The sequence below is a fragment of the Muntiacus reevesi genome, chromosome 2 (assembly GCF_963930625.1).
Source record: "Muntiacus reevesi chromosome 2, mMunRee1.1, whole genome shotgun sequence".
Taxonomy (NCBI): Eukaryota; Metazoa; Chordata; class Mammalia; order Artiodactyla; family Cervidae; genus Muntiacus; species Muntiacus reevesi.
This window is the reverse complement of record NC_089250.1, coordinates 158,076,016-158,091,994: the sequence shown is the minus strand read 5'-3', so window position 1 is coordinate 158,091,994 and position 15,979 is coordinate 158,076,016. Positions and strand designations below refer to the sequence as shown.

General features: G+C 44.4%; 1 protein-coding gene across 2 annotated transcripts in view; it reads left to right on the top strand.

Moving 5' to 3' along the window:
• The window catches only part of GFRA1 (GDNF family receptor alpha 1), a 228,668-nt gene extending 223,037 nt beyond the window's left edge, over nt 1-5,631 (top strand). For both annotated transcript variants that reach the window (XM_065920124.1, XM_065920125.1), the window contains exons 9-10: nt 2,535-2,588; nt 3,514-5,631. In XM_065920124.1, the coding sequence (XP_065776196.1) occupies nt 2,535-2,588; nt 3,514-3,669 (210 nt within the window). In that variant the 3' untranslated portion in view covers nt 3,670-5,631. The remainder of the gene's footprint in view (nt 1-2,534; nt 2,589-3,513) is intronic.
• Nucleotides 5,632-15,979: the final 10,348 nt, after the last annotated feature.

The window sequence follows — 15,979 nt, the reverse complement described above, 5'->3', positions numbered from 1 at the left end:
GGGTTGCAAAGAGTTGGACAGGACTGAGCGACTAAGCATAGCACAGCACCAAGACCTTTTAAACTCCGTTGGTGGTAGCCCCTTCACAATCAGGGAATATAGATGGGCATTTTTTCTGATACATCAGCAGGTTCTAAACAGACTTAGAAATGTAGCCAGTGAGTCTCTCAGATGGTGCAAACAAAGAGAAAAACACTGCAGTCTGTTGCTCATCATATAGAACAAAATAGGAGGGAAGCCCAACCAGCCCTTGGATCTCTTAGTGGGCACTGCAGTCTAGGACACGGAGGTGTAGCTTAACCGTGACAAAAGCACAGAAGCAAATGGAAGGATTAATGTGTCCCAGACAAGTCAGGCTGCCTTCTCTGCACGTTTTAGTGAACACTTTAGTTAAGCAAAGGCCCTGGGCAAGGCTTTCTGTCTCTTACAGATTAGCGGCTTCCCAGGTGGCGCTCGTGGTAAAGAACCTGCCTGCCAATGCAGATAGATACTGGAGACATGGGTTTGATTCCTGTGTTGGGAAGATTCCCTGGAGTAGAAATTGACAACCAACTTCAGTATGCTTGCCTGGAGAGCCCCATGGACAGAGAAGCCTGGCCAGCAGGCTACAGTTCATGGTGTTGCAAAGAGTTGGATGTCTTAGTGAACTTCTTACTTATGCAAAGGTATTTAGCAAGGTTTTATGTCTTTTATAGATTACCGCCTAGAAAAGAAAAGACAAAATGTGATGTTTTGGGGCCATTTTGGTGTCTGGCACAATTACAGCTTTGAGCAGAAATAAAATGTGCAAAGTTCTACATATTATTCTCTATAGGTTACAATGCAGTGGACCAGTTTTGCTATTAATATAGATTAAAAGTAGGCTTTTGAGGAAGGCTCCATCCCTCTTCTGATTTGCCCTCTGATCTTCTTATATGTAACATTTAGTGACCTTTGAACAGCCCAGGGGTGCTTCACAGTGTCTTTTTCTTGATGCCTGTTTAAAGGTTTCGATTTCATATTCACAGCTGGCATATGCAAATATAGGTAAAGATTATGATGCCTCCCAAGTAGCATTATGGTCAATAAATTACTCCTTGTGTGAATATAACATGATCTCAGCCTAGCATGTCTTCAGCAAGTCGCAAAAGTTGTCCTGCAGCAGGCAGCCTGCCAGTGCATCCCCACAGAACTGGTTGCCCAGATGCTCCTAGATTCAGGTGTGATGCTTAACCAGGGCCATCCTGTTGGCAAATGAACTCTCTCTTTTGCTACCAAAGGGCTCCTAGTTTCAGGGGGAGGGGTATAGGAGGGTTTCTTTGAGTGGATTTGGGAGGCAAGTAAGTAGCACATGAAGAGTCAAGCATGCTAGGATCTCTGGGAGAAACACTGGAAAACAGGAAAGAGCACGATTCCGTTCAGAAGTTTCAGAGACCTGTATTCTAAATATTGACTCTACAACTTAGATCACTCTGTAACCCTGAATAAGTCACTTAACATCTCTGCTCTCTAATTTGTTTTCCTTTATAAAACTTGAGAGCTGTATTGGGTTAGCAGTTTTTATTATAATTGAGCAATGGAGTTTTTCCTCTAACTCAATTTCTCAGGTGGAAACCCAGTGGAAACTTGTTCCATTTGTGAGAAAATAGGGAGCTTAAAGCCCTCACAACTCAGGAACTTATAACTGCCCAGGAAGCAGTTTTAAGATGGACAGATCTGGGGTCTGTGATACCATTCACGATTTTTGGAAGGGACCTGTCAAAGGGTCCTTGCCCTGTGCCTGAGGCCCCCAGCGCTGAGTGGTTTACCCACCAGAAGGCAGGCCCATGAGCCCAGGACCACATCCTTTTTGTCATATGCCCAACCCTGGAAAATTGTTCAGTAACTGTTTGTGGACTGGAACAACTAATACACAAATGAACAAATACACAAGATTCAGGAAGATCTATCTCTATTTTACTGATGAATCAGAATATTTATTACAACATTTTTACCTAGAAGGCACTTCATAAACATTAACATTCACAACTATAAATGAGTACAGATTGTAAATGACTTTAAAACTTTTTTCTTTTGTGACCTGTGCAGTGGCTTTGAGAGGGGGCGGGTACAAACTGAGGTGTATTTTGTCCAACACACCAAATTTTGAAGACTTAAAGAATGTAGAAAAGTATCTCATTAATCATCTTTTATACTGGTTACATGTTGAGATGGTAATATGTTGAGTTAAAGAAAATGTCGTTAAAATTTTCTTTACCTGTTATCTCTTTATTTACGGGATTAATAGAAAAATTTTAATTATATTTGGGCTCATGGTTGTGACTCACATATTTCTAACAATGACATGGCCTTATATTGTTGATCATCAATAACTACTCTTCCAAACTGGTTTCTTCGCTCAGTCGTGTCCAACTCTTTGTGACCCCATGGACTGTAGCCTGCCAGGCTCCTCTGTCCATGGGATTTTCCAGGCAAGAATGCTGGAGTGGGTTGCCATTTCCTTCTCCAGCTCTTCCATAGTATGTATGAATAATTGTGTGTTTGTCTTTTCCCAGGCACAGAAGCTGAAATCCAACATATCAGGCAGTACCCATCTCTGTCTTTCTGATGTAAGTTGTTTCTTTCTGAGTCTCCGTGAATCTAGAAACAGAGCCTTCAGGTCCCTGGAACAGGGTCTGATGTGAAAGGGCTCAAAGACAACAAGATTTCAGGCCCAGAAAAAATCCGAGTCTCCCTTGGTGTCCCTCTGCCCTTGGAGCCAGGTGCAGATCCTGGTGTACAAAGCAAGCGCCAAGTGTGGGATCCTCATCTCAGAACTGGACCAGCACAGATACCATTGTCCCGGTACCATGAGAACCTCTGTGACCACAGTTACATAAGTTCAGCCGGCACAGAGAAGATACATAACACCTCTTGCTGCTTACCAGATGTCCCCTAGACTGCTCCTTTGACTTTCACAGCGACCCAGAAGTAGCCAATGCGGGCCACGTTACCCTCCCCAATTTACAGTTATAGCTCATGGTGGCAATGTGGTTTTCTGGGATTGAGCAGGTCCTAGGGATGGGGATGAAGGAGTCCATCCTGGGGAAGAACAGCTGTGCTGACTGAGAGTCCAGGAGCCTGGGTCCCGGCTGGGACTCTGACAAGCAGGGCAAATCCTCCATCTGTAAAGTCCAGGGTTGAACCAGCCAGCGGAGGGAAAGGCTACTGCCAGGCCCCAATGCAGTTTGTGACTCATCTCTACGTGAACCCCTGCTTGCCTGGGCAGGCTTCCTGAGGTGATCCTTCTGCCCTCCTTCATGATAGAGAGAGCGAGCGAGCATCGCTCCTCAGTCAGTGATACCCAAAGGGAGAATGGTTCCGTGTTGCAGCTGATGGTTGATCTTAGGAGCAGGGGTAAAAATCTTGGGTTGGCTTTGGTAAACCGTATAGCTAGTTGGGGGAAGGGTTCGGAGAGAGAAAGAGTGCAGCTAAAATATGCCGTGATAGGACAACACATGCAGTGGGTGATAATGAAAATATTCTTTCTTACAGCGTGATTATGAAAAGGATGGTCTCGCTGGGGCTTCCAGCCACATAACCACAAAATCAATGGCTGCTCCTCCAAGCTGCGGTCTGAGCCCACTGCTGGCCCTGGTGGTAACTGCCCTGTCAACCCTATTGTCTTTATCTTTGGCCGAAGCATCGTAGCTGCATTTACAGAACCATATGGACCTGTAAAAAGACAAAAACCAAGTTATCTGTTTCCTGTCCTCTTGTATATCCGAAATTCCAGTTTTAGGAGCTCAGTTGAGACACTGCTAAAACAGTTTCATCCTACTGGAACTTTTTTCTTTCTTTCTTTTTTTTTTTTTCCTAAGAAAGCTTCTTGTGATCCTTAAGGCTTATATGGGATCCCCCGATACAGTGCTACATTCCACACTCAGAAGGCTTTGGGGCATGTTGGATTGTAAAGGGATGGTTTATTTTTGATGTGGCTATAAAGCGGACTGGAGCCTTGGCTTTCAAGATCCTGATAAGGATGATGATTTTTAACAGTTTCACTCTGGTCTTGACTAGCTAGAGAAGGAGTCAGTATTCCTAAAGAATCTTCTATATCTCCTGGAGTAGGTTTGCTTTTTGATGACATGACCATACCACGGCAATGGTACGTGGAGGCCAAACTTTTTTTTGTCACAAAGCGAAGATTCTCATCAAGACAATCTTGATGGACTTTGTACAAACAAGCTTGTACCAGTGTTCTTTCTATATGTATTAGCGTTTTCCACACTGATGTTTATGTACAGTAAACAGCTCTGCACTCTCTTACGAAAACAAAAAAAATACCTGCCACATCCAATGTAGTGTCTGTCTCCTAGTCAAAATAGAGAATGAGTGCGTGTGAGACTTCACAGAACCTTGAGCATTGAGACAGTCTCCGAAGCCTTACTTGAGTGAGAAGCCCTTACACTAACAAGAGTCAAATATAGCTGAAGCATCATGCTAATAATCTTTACATGTATGAGGTTATATGTAGAAAAAAATTTTACTACTAAATGATTTCAACTATTGACTTTCTATATTTTGAAAGTAATGATATTGTCTTCATTTTTTTTTTTACCGGTGGTTTAATACAAAATACATGGAGCTTGTTGTCCTCTCATAAGTAGCATTAGCTCCGATGTTGACTTCTCGAAGACAGGTCTTCAACAGCAGACTCTGAGGATCCTCATGCTTTAGCAGAAAGCTCTGCATCACGTTACTGTGGACAGGCAGCAGGAAACAGAGCAGGCAAGCATCGTCTTTTATCATTTCTGGAAACACAAGCGTGCATACCTGTGGGAAAACTGGTGGCCACGCGTCAATGTTCTGCAAACTCTACAAATGGCACCTTTGCCAGCTGACACAAACCAGGACCTTGGTTTTCATGTTACCTGACAATGGCAGCTTTGACTGGACCAGGAGACAGGACGTGCTGCCCTGTCTTCGGAAGCAGATCCATGCCCAGGATACACAGCTCTTTTCCTAAGGATTGTCTTGACTTTCAACTGTGATGGCTTGGCCACTCTGTGGATCGGTTTGGTCTGAAGTCATCAGATATCTGCTCGCACTGTGTTCTGTATCCTCCGTGATAGACTGTGACTGACTCTGTAAAAAAGAAAAAATGTTTGGGGGATCAAGAGGGTCACAGTCACCATTAGGTCCATGGAGATAAGTTGGCCCAGAGACACAGAACAGGGACTCTGGATATAAGGCATCTGACTTGTTAACTGCACGTCTCTTCCATCATTCTCTTCCTTCCGTGAATAGCCCTGAAAGTGCACTTCTGAAGTCTGGTTGAAATGGTGAGATTTGAAATCTACAAGGATCGAGTGCTAGTAGCCATGTTTCTTTGCAGCTGAACAGAGGCGAGGAAATTCCACCCAATAGAGTGTCTGAAGCGTTGGCTTTCTTCCGACATCAGTAGAGCGGATGGAGGAGGAAATCCACAGTGCCCATTTCATCCTGATTCCCTTTGCCGACAGATGATTCCCTTTGCCTTGTAAGAATTAATCCAATTACCAGGGTGGGAAATCTGTTAAACCCAAGATGAAGGCATAGTCTTTTAGCTCTGTTGGTGTTTGAAGTACATTTATATCCAAATGTTAATAAACATAAATATATAATACTAAATACCAAGTTTTTTCACTTCAAAATGTTTTCAAGGGAAATTCATCAAACAAATTCGATTAGTGAAAGGTTTCATAAAGACTCGTACTTTGAATAAACACATTAAATGTGTTGAAATACTTGGAATTCCAGTCATCTGTGAAAACATATCTCTTCAGAGCATATTTTGTTTTAATTAAAGTATCTGTGTATCTACATTGGACTAATTGCATAGAGGTCAGATTCTATGTAATCTACTGTAGAAAGCTATTGATTACTTCTGTAATAAACAGCATCTCTAATTAGCTTCAGATGACCAAAGAGGAAATGGAAGTTATCAGAGCTAACAAGGGTAGCCTTCAGTGAAGAATGCGTGGATGTGCAACACATAAATTAAATTGTAAACAGCCTCATCTTTCACCAACATAGATCGCATTTTTCTTCAGAGATAGAAGCACATGAGAGCTACCAAATCGTCAGTCTGAAGATAAATTATTGACAAAATAAACAGGGGGAAGGATGTTCCACGACAACTCTTTAGAGAGATTCTTATAAAATCATGCCAGGACTTTCCCGGTGGTCCAATGGTTAGGACTCTACATTTCCTTTGCATAGAGTGTGGGTTTGATCCCTGGTCAGGAAACTAAGATCCTACTTGCTTCTCGCTGCGACCAAAACAAGAAAAATCTTGCCAAGCAAGTGTTTATGCCATTTGGGGTGATCTCAGTTTAACATGGTGACCTAGAAACACAATCATTTGCCCCAGTAATGGAACAGGCCAAACCTTTTATCTTCTCTGGCTTCCTCTGGCAGCACTAAAAGCAAAAAATGATTCACTACTTCCTGTCCTTCATTGCCCTGCATTGAAGGTCCCACCAAAATCCAAGAAGTTTGCTGAGGTTTGGGCCTGTTGCAGAAAGCATCTCATAGTTGATTTTGGTAAAACATAAAATAGTAACTTAAGTGCATGGAGACCAATGGCCCCCAAATCAAGTCTAGCCATGCCCCACTGGTTTCAGAGAGGAAAAAAAAAAAAAAAAAAAAAGCAAGATTGCAAAACCAATTAGAAGCACATACAGTCCACTTGAGAATGTTGAGTATCTTTGACCTGGAGGTGTTGGAGCGTTTAAAATAGAGCACATGAAGGAAGAAGGGCACAATAAAGAGAGGAAATTCAGAATGCCACCCGAATATTTATTTTTCCATATTTGATTTTTTTCCAAGGCTCTAGTAGGTTGAGAATGACACATTATTTTTCATTAAGTATAGCAAACTGTATCCAAAGTGTGATAGGAATGTGGTTTCCATTTAGGAAAAAAAAAATTTTTTTTTTTTTTTTAAATTCTTAATCCTATAGTAAGAAATGTTTTAGAAGCTGTGTCTTCAAGCTCATCAAATATAGGCCACAGCTCCTCAAGAGCTGCTGTGGCCTTTGATCTGGTCTATATTAAGATTGTTCCTATCCTGCACATGCTCCAAGGATGGGTTGTCTCCAGCTGTATCCCCATCCCCCACCTGCCCCTTTGTAGTCTAAATCAGACACTCCCAAACACTCCATCTGCTGAGCTAGGGAAGTGGGAGAGCGGAAGCATTTCTGAATCAGTGTTAAGTGCTTGGGAAAAGAGATGTAAGAGCAGTGGGAGTTTATATAATTAGCAAATTCTTTTCTTAGAATCCAGCTAACATGTATTTCTGTTGTTATTATTTACAAAATAGTGGCCTCCAAGGAGCTGTCTTTTGGAAAATAAGTTTTCATTCATGTAGTCATGCATGCACGACTTATTTAAGTCAATAAACTGCGGGGCCAGAAAATGCCTGTTTAAATGAAGGCAGTTTCTCATTCTCTTTCAAACTGTTCTTGATCTCTTGGACTCATACACCCCTGATCTTTATTGCTCCTGCTCTTTGATTAAACAAATGAGACCATGTCAGACCCACCGTTTCAAGAACAACCCCAAAGCAATGACAACACACAAGAGTGAATTATCAACGGCCCGAACATGATGTTGGCCAAAGGGCCTGTCTGCCCTGAGCTTGGAGAGTTTGAAGAGATGGAGCAAAGATCAAGGTGCCACAAGAGACCACGCGCTATGGCTGAATGGTGTGTGCTATCTGATCCAAATAGGAAACTTGTCCCAACCAAACAGCCAGAGTTCCCTGAATTAGATACCAGTCCCTTTGCAGAAAGCAAGCCAGAGCTAATATCTCAAGGACAGAGGAAGAAATTCCTTTTTCGAAATTCTGAAACAGCTGGGAATTTCATTAGACACTCTTTCCAGCTATGTTTCTCTCTTCCCTAAGATAAGCATCTAGTGTGTTTATCTGATATTTCTTGACTTTGACACAGCTTTTTTTCTCAAGTAACCATTTGTTTGAAGTCTGTTGTCTAGGATTTTCAAGACGACTATACCTCTGAACTTCATTTTCATTGCAGAGGCCTTCTATCTGCGGATTTGGCCACTGCCTCCATCCTGGGATGTATTCAGTGAGGCAGCTCATTGCCCAAGGGTCGTTAAGATACCAGCTGATTCCCTTTTTTTGCATCCTGATTATTGATAACCCCAGTCCCCGCCCTTGTTACTTATTGCCCAAGTAATTAACAGAGTCCCTTCCCATCAGTTCTTCATTGTAATCATTCTAAATTTAGTCCTACCCAAATTAATTCCTGTTCAGTCAGATGCTGGTTTGACACGTAACCCTGGCTTTTTGAAGCCGGAGAAGTCTCTCTGAGGAGCCAGGCGATTTGAAGATGATGCTAATCCCTGAGTAGAAAGTTCATCCAGCCAGCCCTCTCCCGAGCTCCCTCTTCTGAACTCCTATTGTCTTGTCTGCTGCATCCCTTTGTTGCTCCCAGAGCTCTTTGTCGAGCTTCTCCTCCCTCCCAGAGATAGCCCGGGTGGTTCAGCGGGTTGCACCACCTGCACTTCTGATTGCTCTGAGACCCAGCCCGGAGGGGTGGGGAAAGCACGCAAGCCCTGTTTCAATAAACGGCCTGCAGAGAAGGCAGCCTGCTCACAGCCATGGCGCTCCCAGCCCCCTGAGGGCTCCGGGCTCATTTGACCAGCACAGCTGCGACTTCGGCGATCTGCTGCTGGCAGGTGCCTGTTTCAGCATCTTGTCCCACTGCCACCGGGAGTTTATTTTTGCTCAAGGGCAGCTGCCAGACCCAGCACCAGCATCAATAGAAGGTTTTCTCCGATTTTCTTCTCTTCATCCCAGGCCCGGCTTTCTTACCCATCCCCGTTTTTTGTTTTGCAGAAAATGCCAAGGGATTGGCCAGAGACCATCACCTCCTTCTTTCTTAACATTTTTTTCTGCTCACCTTAGCAGCTTCCCTAGCACAAATGATGACCCATAGCAGGAAGTTAAACACTGCTGGGTAAATGAAAAACTTTAGGACGTCAAAGGGTTTCCTCTGTAATACAGTAGTCAGGACTGGCCCATTTAACATCCTCTTGCAGATGAAGATGCTGCAAGGTATCCTCCTGAAGCTATTGAGGGTGACCTGGGAGAAAGGGTGAAAAAAAAGCATTAAAATCAAAGTGACTTTCAATCTATCTGCTTCATTTTCTGCTGAGAGATGAAAACCTAGTACTTGGAAGGGAAGAGCTGAGCGTGATGGGCCAGCATCACCAGAAAGGACAGGACTCCACATGGGGTGGACTTCGTGGGAAATTAGCCAGTGAGTCTGCTGATGTTTTAACCCTGCCTCAAGTGCAGGATGCTGGCAAGAAAGATGGACCATTCCACCAGTCTTGACCCACCCCAGGGATGCAGCCTCTGCCAGCATCCTGAGAAGTGAACTCAGGTGCTGAACAATTCAGCATGTGTGTGGAACATCTACTGTGCTTGAATGAACCATCATTTGGAGCCAAAACTGAGTAAATTGAGGATACAAGGCCCTGTGACTGCAACTTAAGGGAAAAACCATCATTTCCAGGTTGGCATAATCTTTCACTCTGATATCTTTTGGAGACTCTAAATTGTCTTTGTAGATAGTCCATAAAGCTGTTTTTCAGACTCAGTCTGTAAGAGGTAAGTCCCTTTCCACATGCCTACAACCCGCCCAACCCACCCATCATGAATAAGGCAGATATATCCACTCTCAGCCTGCACCCAAAAGGCCACATGGAAAATCCAATGGGGTCACCCCTCTGAGCCTCCAGGGGCTGTGAGCACGGCCAAGTCCACAGGCCAGTGGAAGTTCCAGCTGCCAGGCATCAACCATGGTGCTGGTGGGAAAGGGAGACCCCAGAACTGTCCGCCAAGCACGGGTCTTAGAACTAGCCAAGAGTAGAATGAGAAATCGGAACACCCAGTGGATGCCCCGGGCGTAAGGCTGTTAGAAGTCAGTAAGAGCCTACCACCTGTCACCAGGCTGGCAGGATGTCTGCATGGGTCCAGGTGAAGGTACTCTGGGATCTCTGAGCCAGCAGCACTTAAAGCTCCATCTATAAAGCTCCCATTCTCATTCTGTGTCACAAGTGCTGCAGGGCTGGATGATCCAGCTTTATCTTCTTGGTCTGGAATTTGTTTTTGTATTTTTTAGCTTTAGCTGAAGGCATTTCTGAAATGCGGGGGTGGGGGGGAGGAGAAAAAGAGAATGGAAACGATAGAACCAAATCACAGATTGCCTGCCTGATTTGGCTGTGGTCTTCTGATAATCAGACATTCCTGATGTGTTTTTTCTGGATTCAGAAAGAGCTGATTGTCCTCAGAGGGTTGAAGCAGTGGTTTCAGAAACCTGAAATCCAGGGCCTTAGAGTTCTCCTAATTATCTGTCTTTTCTCTTTTTCTCCCTTCTCTCCCCCAAGGGAAGTGGGCAAACACTTTTTAAACCAGAGTTTGCTTTAAAGAGTTTTCTCATCCTCTGTGCATTTCCCCTTGATATTGAAATTATTTTCTCTTGTTTAATCCAGCTCCTGCTGAGAAGCCCTGTGAGCTGTAGGAAGTGGGGCTGTTTCGCTGTGTCTTTTGGATGGTGTTGCATTTTTACTCTTAACCGGAGGGTACATCTCAGTTATGTTCATTCTATTTCATGCAAGTTAACAATACAGGTGGAAGAGAGGAAGGATTCTGGGTTTTAGGATCGTTTTAGAATTCTGTCCTGGGAGAGGGGTTCAGATACCCAGCCTCATCAGAGCTGGGGTGAAGGGTGGAGTGAGCCCGGCAGAAGCCCCCAGTTAGAAGAGAGTATGGATGAGCAGCTTTCCTTCTGGTCTCCTTTTCACATTGTCTGTTTCCTGAGTTTTTCACGTGTAGAAGATAACGTGTTTATTTCAAAATCTCATGTGTCTGCTTCCTGAGGAACCTGGATGTTCTCCTGGGGTCCTTCCCACGCAGCTTCTTCACACAGCTGTTTTGCACCTTGCTTTATCACCACCACCCACGCAAGACCATCTCCATGCAGAAGTACACCTTTTGTTCTTTGGACTTCTGGAAGTAGCTTTGTGATGTTTGAATTTTTTGTTAGCATATTGCTCAAGCATTACAGAATGTATGTACGGAGTCCCTTCAACCATCTCCCCTGCCCCAGAATATCCTAATAAACATTGTTTTCTTTTTTGTTTTTTTTTTTTAAAGTGATTATCGTGATGCCTTTTTCTTTTATTGTAATTCATTGGAAAGTGATACTGAAATCTCCAAACACTAGAAGTTCCCAGTGTCATGACATGGAGGGGTTTCTGGTCCTGTGCATTGTAAGATGTTTAGCAGCATCCCTGGTCTCTACCCACAGATACCAGAGGCAGCCTCTCCCCTCCGCCAAAGACACTGTCAAGTCCCGGGGAGGGGGCGGTAGCAAATCTCCAACATCACCACCTGTTGAAGCCACAGTTTTAGACCCAGCCTAATAGCTCCTTTGTGCTGCTATACCATAAGGAAACTGGCTCTAGTGTGAGGCCACATCTGATATTTATCTCGTGTCTTCAACGTGCAGTTTTATATTAAGAGGATAAGGTTGGTGGGTTCTCTGATTACTATCATACATGTATTAAATTATTTGTATTCAGTTACAAACTGTAAGTATTTTGATAAAAACTAAAAAAAAAACAAAAAACTAAAGACAGAATTTCAGCAAATTCCAGGAGATAGTGGAGGACAGAAGAGCCTGGAGTGTTACAGTCACAAAGAGTTGCACACGACTTAGCGCTCAGCAACGACTGAGGCAGAGTAGACCGTTTTTGGCCTGTGGGATCTTAGTTCCCTGACCAGGGATCGAATCCACACCCCCTTCAGTGAAGGCACAGAGTCTTAACCACAGGCCCACCAGGGAAATTCCCGGGGGCCATTCTCTTATTTCCAGCTTCTAACTCAGTGCTGCGGCAAGGAGGAATCACTTTATACCACATAAGTCTGGATTTTTATCATGATCATGGTTGCTCAAAATATGACTTCCTCACTTCCCTGGGAAAGTTATCATTTCTGGTACCAAATCACCACCTGGTTTTTTTAAGGTAAATTATTAAAACCCAAATCACAGCAATTAACATCACCATTGTTACTTGCTTCAGTCTAAAAACTGCAGCCCACTCAACACCAAGAAGACCTTGCTGTTTGTTAGGACAGAGAAGGCTGCATTTTGCTTGAGATTCTGTAGAACGTATTTTTATTCTTTGTCAATTTTCATCCAGTTGCGTTTTCCTACTCCCTTTCTGAACTGCTTTCAAATGATCGCGTTTAGGGTGATTTCTGCCAGACTCAATAGTTTGGATTCAAAGTTTGTGAGCCTTTGGAACTGAGCCTGGTATTTTAAAGATACAACAAAACCCTAGACCCCAACATCTCATCAGGCTTGGGGCAGCCTGATCAAAACTCCAAGCTCAGTCCCAGACCAGCAGCAGCAGGCTGGCCCCCCAGGAAGGACAGAACTCTGACATCCCCTGAATCACCAAACAGAAAGGGGGAGGGAAACGTCGAGCTTCCTCCGGCAGTTCTTAGTATTCTAATCATCTCCCAAATACAACCAAATCCCCAGCATGCAGGTGATAGAAATTTTAGGAGCTGGAACAAGCAATGACTAATAAAACCCTGAGAGAAACGCCAAGAAAGTGAATAAAAGCAGTGACAGAAACAAGATACAAGACTGCTTGTGTTTGGTGAAATAAAGCATAAACGAAAACACAATGATGTGAAAGATACGAGAGGGGTATCCATAAAAGTCACATAAACTGGCGGTTCTGCTGCCCTGATGGGTTTTATCCTCGAGAATGTTTCTCCTTTCCCAGTTAGTAGACAAAGACTTCACCATGTTTCAAAGATAAACTGAGCACCTGGTCTGAGAAAACCTTGGGTGGGTACATAAAAAGGGGCAATCTTTTTCTAGAAAACCGTTTGCCGATTCATATCATAATTTAAAATCCACATCCTCTTTGAGCCAACAATTCCACTGCAGGGAGTTTACCCTGCATTCTTACACAGAGTGCCAAGATACATGCAAAGGATTTTCTTGGCAGAATAATTTGCAATAGCAAAACACTTGAAACAATTTGATGTCTATCAACAGTGAACTGGTAAAAGAACTCATGGTGCATTTGGATAAGGGGATATTAGGGCACCTGATGCAAAGAGCCAACTCATTGGAAAAGACCGATGCTGGGAAAGATTGAAGGCAGGAGGAGAAGAGGACAACAGAGGATGAGATGGTTGGATGGCATCACTAACTTGATGGACATGAGTTTGAACAAACTCCAGGAGATAGTGAGGGACAGGGAAGCCTGGTGTGCTGCTGCTGTTCATGGGGTTGCAAAGAGTTGGACATGACTGAGTGACGGAACAACAATGCACTACTTTAAAAATCAGATGTACATCCACTGAAAAGGAAAGTGGTCTATGGCATATGTTAAATAAAAAAGGTACAGAACAATGAAAATACAGTCCTATTTGTATACATTTAAAAACATGATAGATGATATATAGATAGGTGATAGATGATATATAGATAAGACAGATGGTAGGTAGAAGATGTAAATGGGTGGATAGATAAATAGATGATGAATAGATGGATGGATGGATAGATAAAATTATCTAGATTCAGCATTTTTACCATGTCTGCATATTATTTTTAGCAATAGTGTTAAAGAAGAAAAGAAAACAGTAAACTGAGATGTGCAGTGGCTGGAATCCAGCTCAGGGTTTGACCCCGGCCCTTCGGAAGAAAGAGGCAGGTTCAGCCCACACTCAGGACTGGAGTTTTCCTACTGTGTCCAGCAAAGCCCCACAGAGCCCAAGAGGCAGTGAGCATCCGCCCCGCAGAACCTCTTTAGAGATGAATTGCCACAGTTTGGGGAAGAAGCGCCTCAGAGGTGCTGTGTACACTGTGTGCATAGGAGGATTTTTTAAATAATTCCTCACTCTGTGGTTGGCGACATGGGATGAAGTCCTCTCTGTGCAGGGCCCATCCAGCCAAGGGGAGGCTGGGTCGGCTCTTCTGGTGACAAGAGTGTCAAGGGTTTGCCCACCCTGCAGTGTGAATAGTGCCCTCAGAATGCTCAGGACAATCAGTTCAGTTCAGTCGCTCAGTTGTGTCCGACTCTTTTCGACCCCATGAATCTCAGTATGCCAGGACTGCCTGTCCATCACCAACTCCCGGAGTCTACCCAAACCCATGCCCATTGAGTCGGTGATGCCATCCAGCCATCTCATCCTCTGTCGTCCCCTTCTCCTCCTGCCCCCAATCCCTCCCAGTGTCAGAGTCTTTTCCAGTGAGTCAACTCTTCACATGAGGTGGCCAAAGTACTGGAGTTTCAACTTCAGCATCAGTCCTTCCAATGAACACCCAGGACTGATCTCCTTGCAGTCCAAGGGACTCTCAAGAGTCTTCTCCAACAACAATGGCCTGGTAATAACAGTTGGTGGAACTGGATGCTCACCACATGCCCCCCAGGCCAGGAAGGATGGGCTCTGTGCATGGGATCTCATTCAGTCCTCACAGTAACTCCCAGATAGAAGTAATCTCATGTTGCAGCAAAAGCCACTGAGGCTCAAAGAGGGTGAGTGACTGATGCAAAGTCACACAGCCAAGGGAAGCAAAGCTGGACAGGAATTCAGATTTTTGAGGGCTGTGCCATTCAAGCTCTTCTCTGCCCTCCAGCCTGTTGGGGAAAGTCTCCTGACTTCTGAGTAGGAAAGCTCACAGACCCACCTGCCTTCCCGCTTCATTTCCCTCCGCCCACACTTGAGGCCATGTTATGAGAGCAGCCCAAGCTGACATACTGCAGCATGCATTCGTCTTCAAAAGATAATTACATTACCTCCCTCGCCTTAAGGAAAAGAACATCAGATTAAAAAAGAAATGTGACAAGCCATCTGAGCACCAGGACCGTTCCCCCAAGAGTCCCACTTCCATCTCGGTGGCTCACTCTAGACATAAAACCAATTAAAGTCGCTGCAACATACACAGTTTACACCAAGTGACAAAAGCCTGCCTAACTGCTTTCAAGATCTCATTTACCCACGGACTGTGCCCAGAAAAACATGGCTGGCCTGTTACTGTGAAGTTTGGGTGTACTTGACCCAGTATCAACTTCAAGGGGAGCCCAGTCATCATCCTCAGAACACCCCCCCCCCAACTCCCCCAGCTGTCACTGTCAGGGTGGCTGGCTCAGGAAAACCACTTCATCCCTCATAACCATCTTGCCCTAAATGTGACCTCTCCCACTTCTGCCCCATGACTGGAAGATGTGCGGGGAGAGAGAGGGCCTGTGGCTTTAACAGCTGTTTTTATCTTATCTCAGCCCTGGGGTATCTACTTTCGAAGTGGACAGACCAAGAGTGGTGATGGAAAGTGGGTTTTATTCCTTGACTTGCCAGGATTCCATTCCAACTCCAGGAAAGGATCTTCAGAAAATGTTACCCAAATTGAGAAGAAAATGGACAACAGGCAGAAAGAAAAGTGATTTCTGGAATGCATGAGCCTCATCTAGGTTTGCTTCCCTTGCAGTCAATTGAGAATGAATCCCCAAGCCCCTCCCACTAGCTGTGGGAACGTGTATCGGAATAGGCAAGAAGCGACTGTACTCTGATGCGACACGCCTTGGTTTTCATTCTACCAGAACATTTCTGTCCCTGGGGGACCCTTAGGGCATTCAGATAATATCTCAAGGGCTTTGCAGTTTGCCAGGCTCCTTTACACACATTCTCCTCCCGTTCCCCCACTCCATGTTATGGATGTGAAATAGAAGCCCAGAAAGGTCTTCATCCTGCAAGTGGTAGAGAAGCCCCCTGCCCCCAAGTCCTCACTCAACCCCGCCTTCGACCACAAGACCTTCTCCTTAGCTTCCCTTCTCTTTTGCTGGCATCTTCCCACTCACTGGGGAATTGCAAACTGTTTTGACTATCAGCTTTTGCCGAGCACATCTAGAGGTTTTTTTTT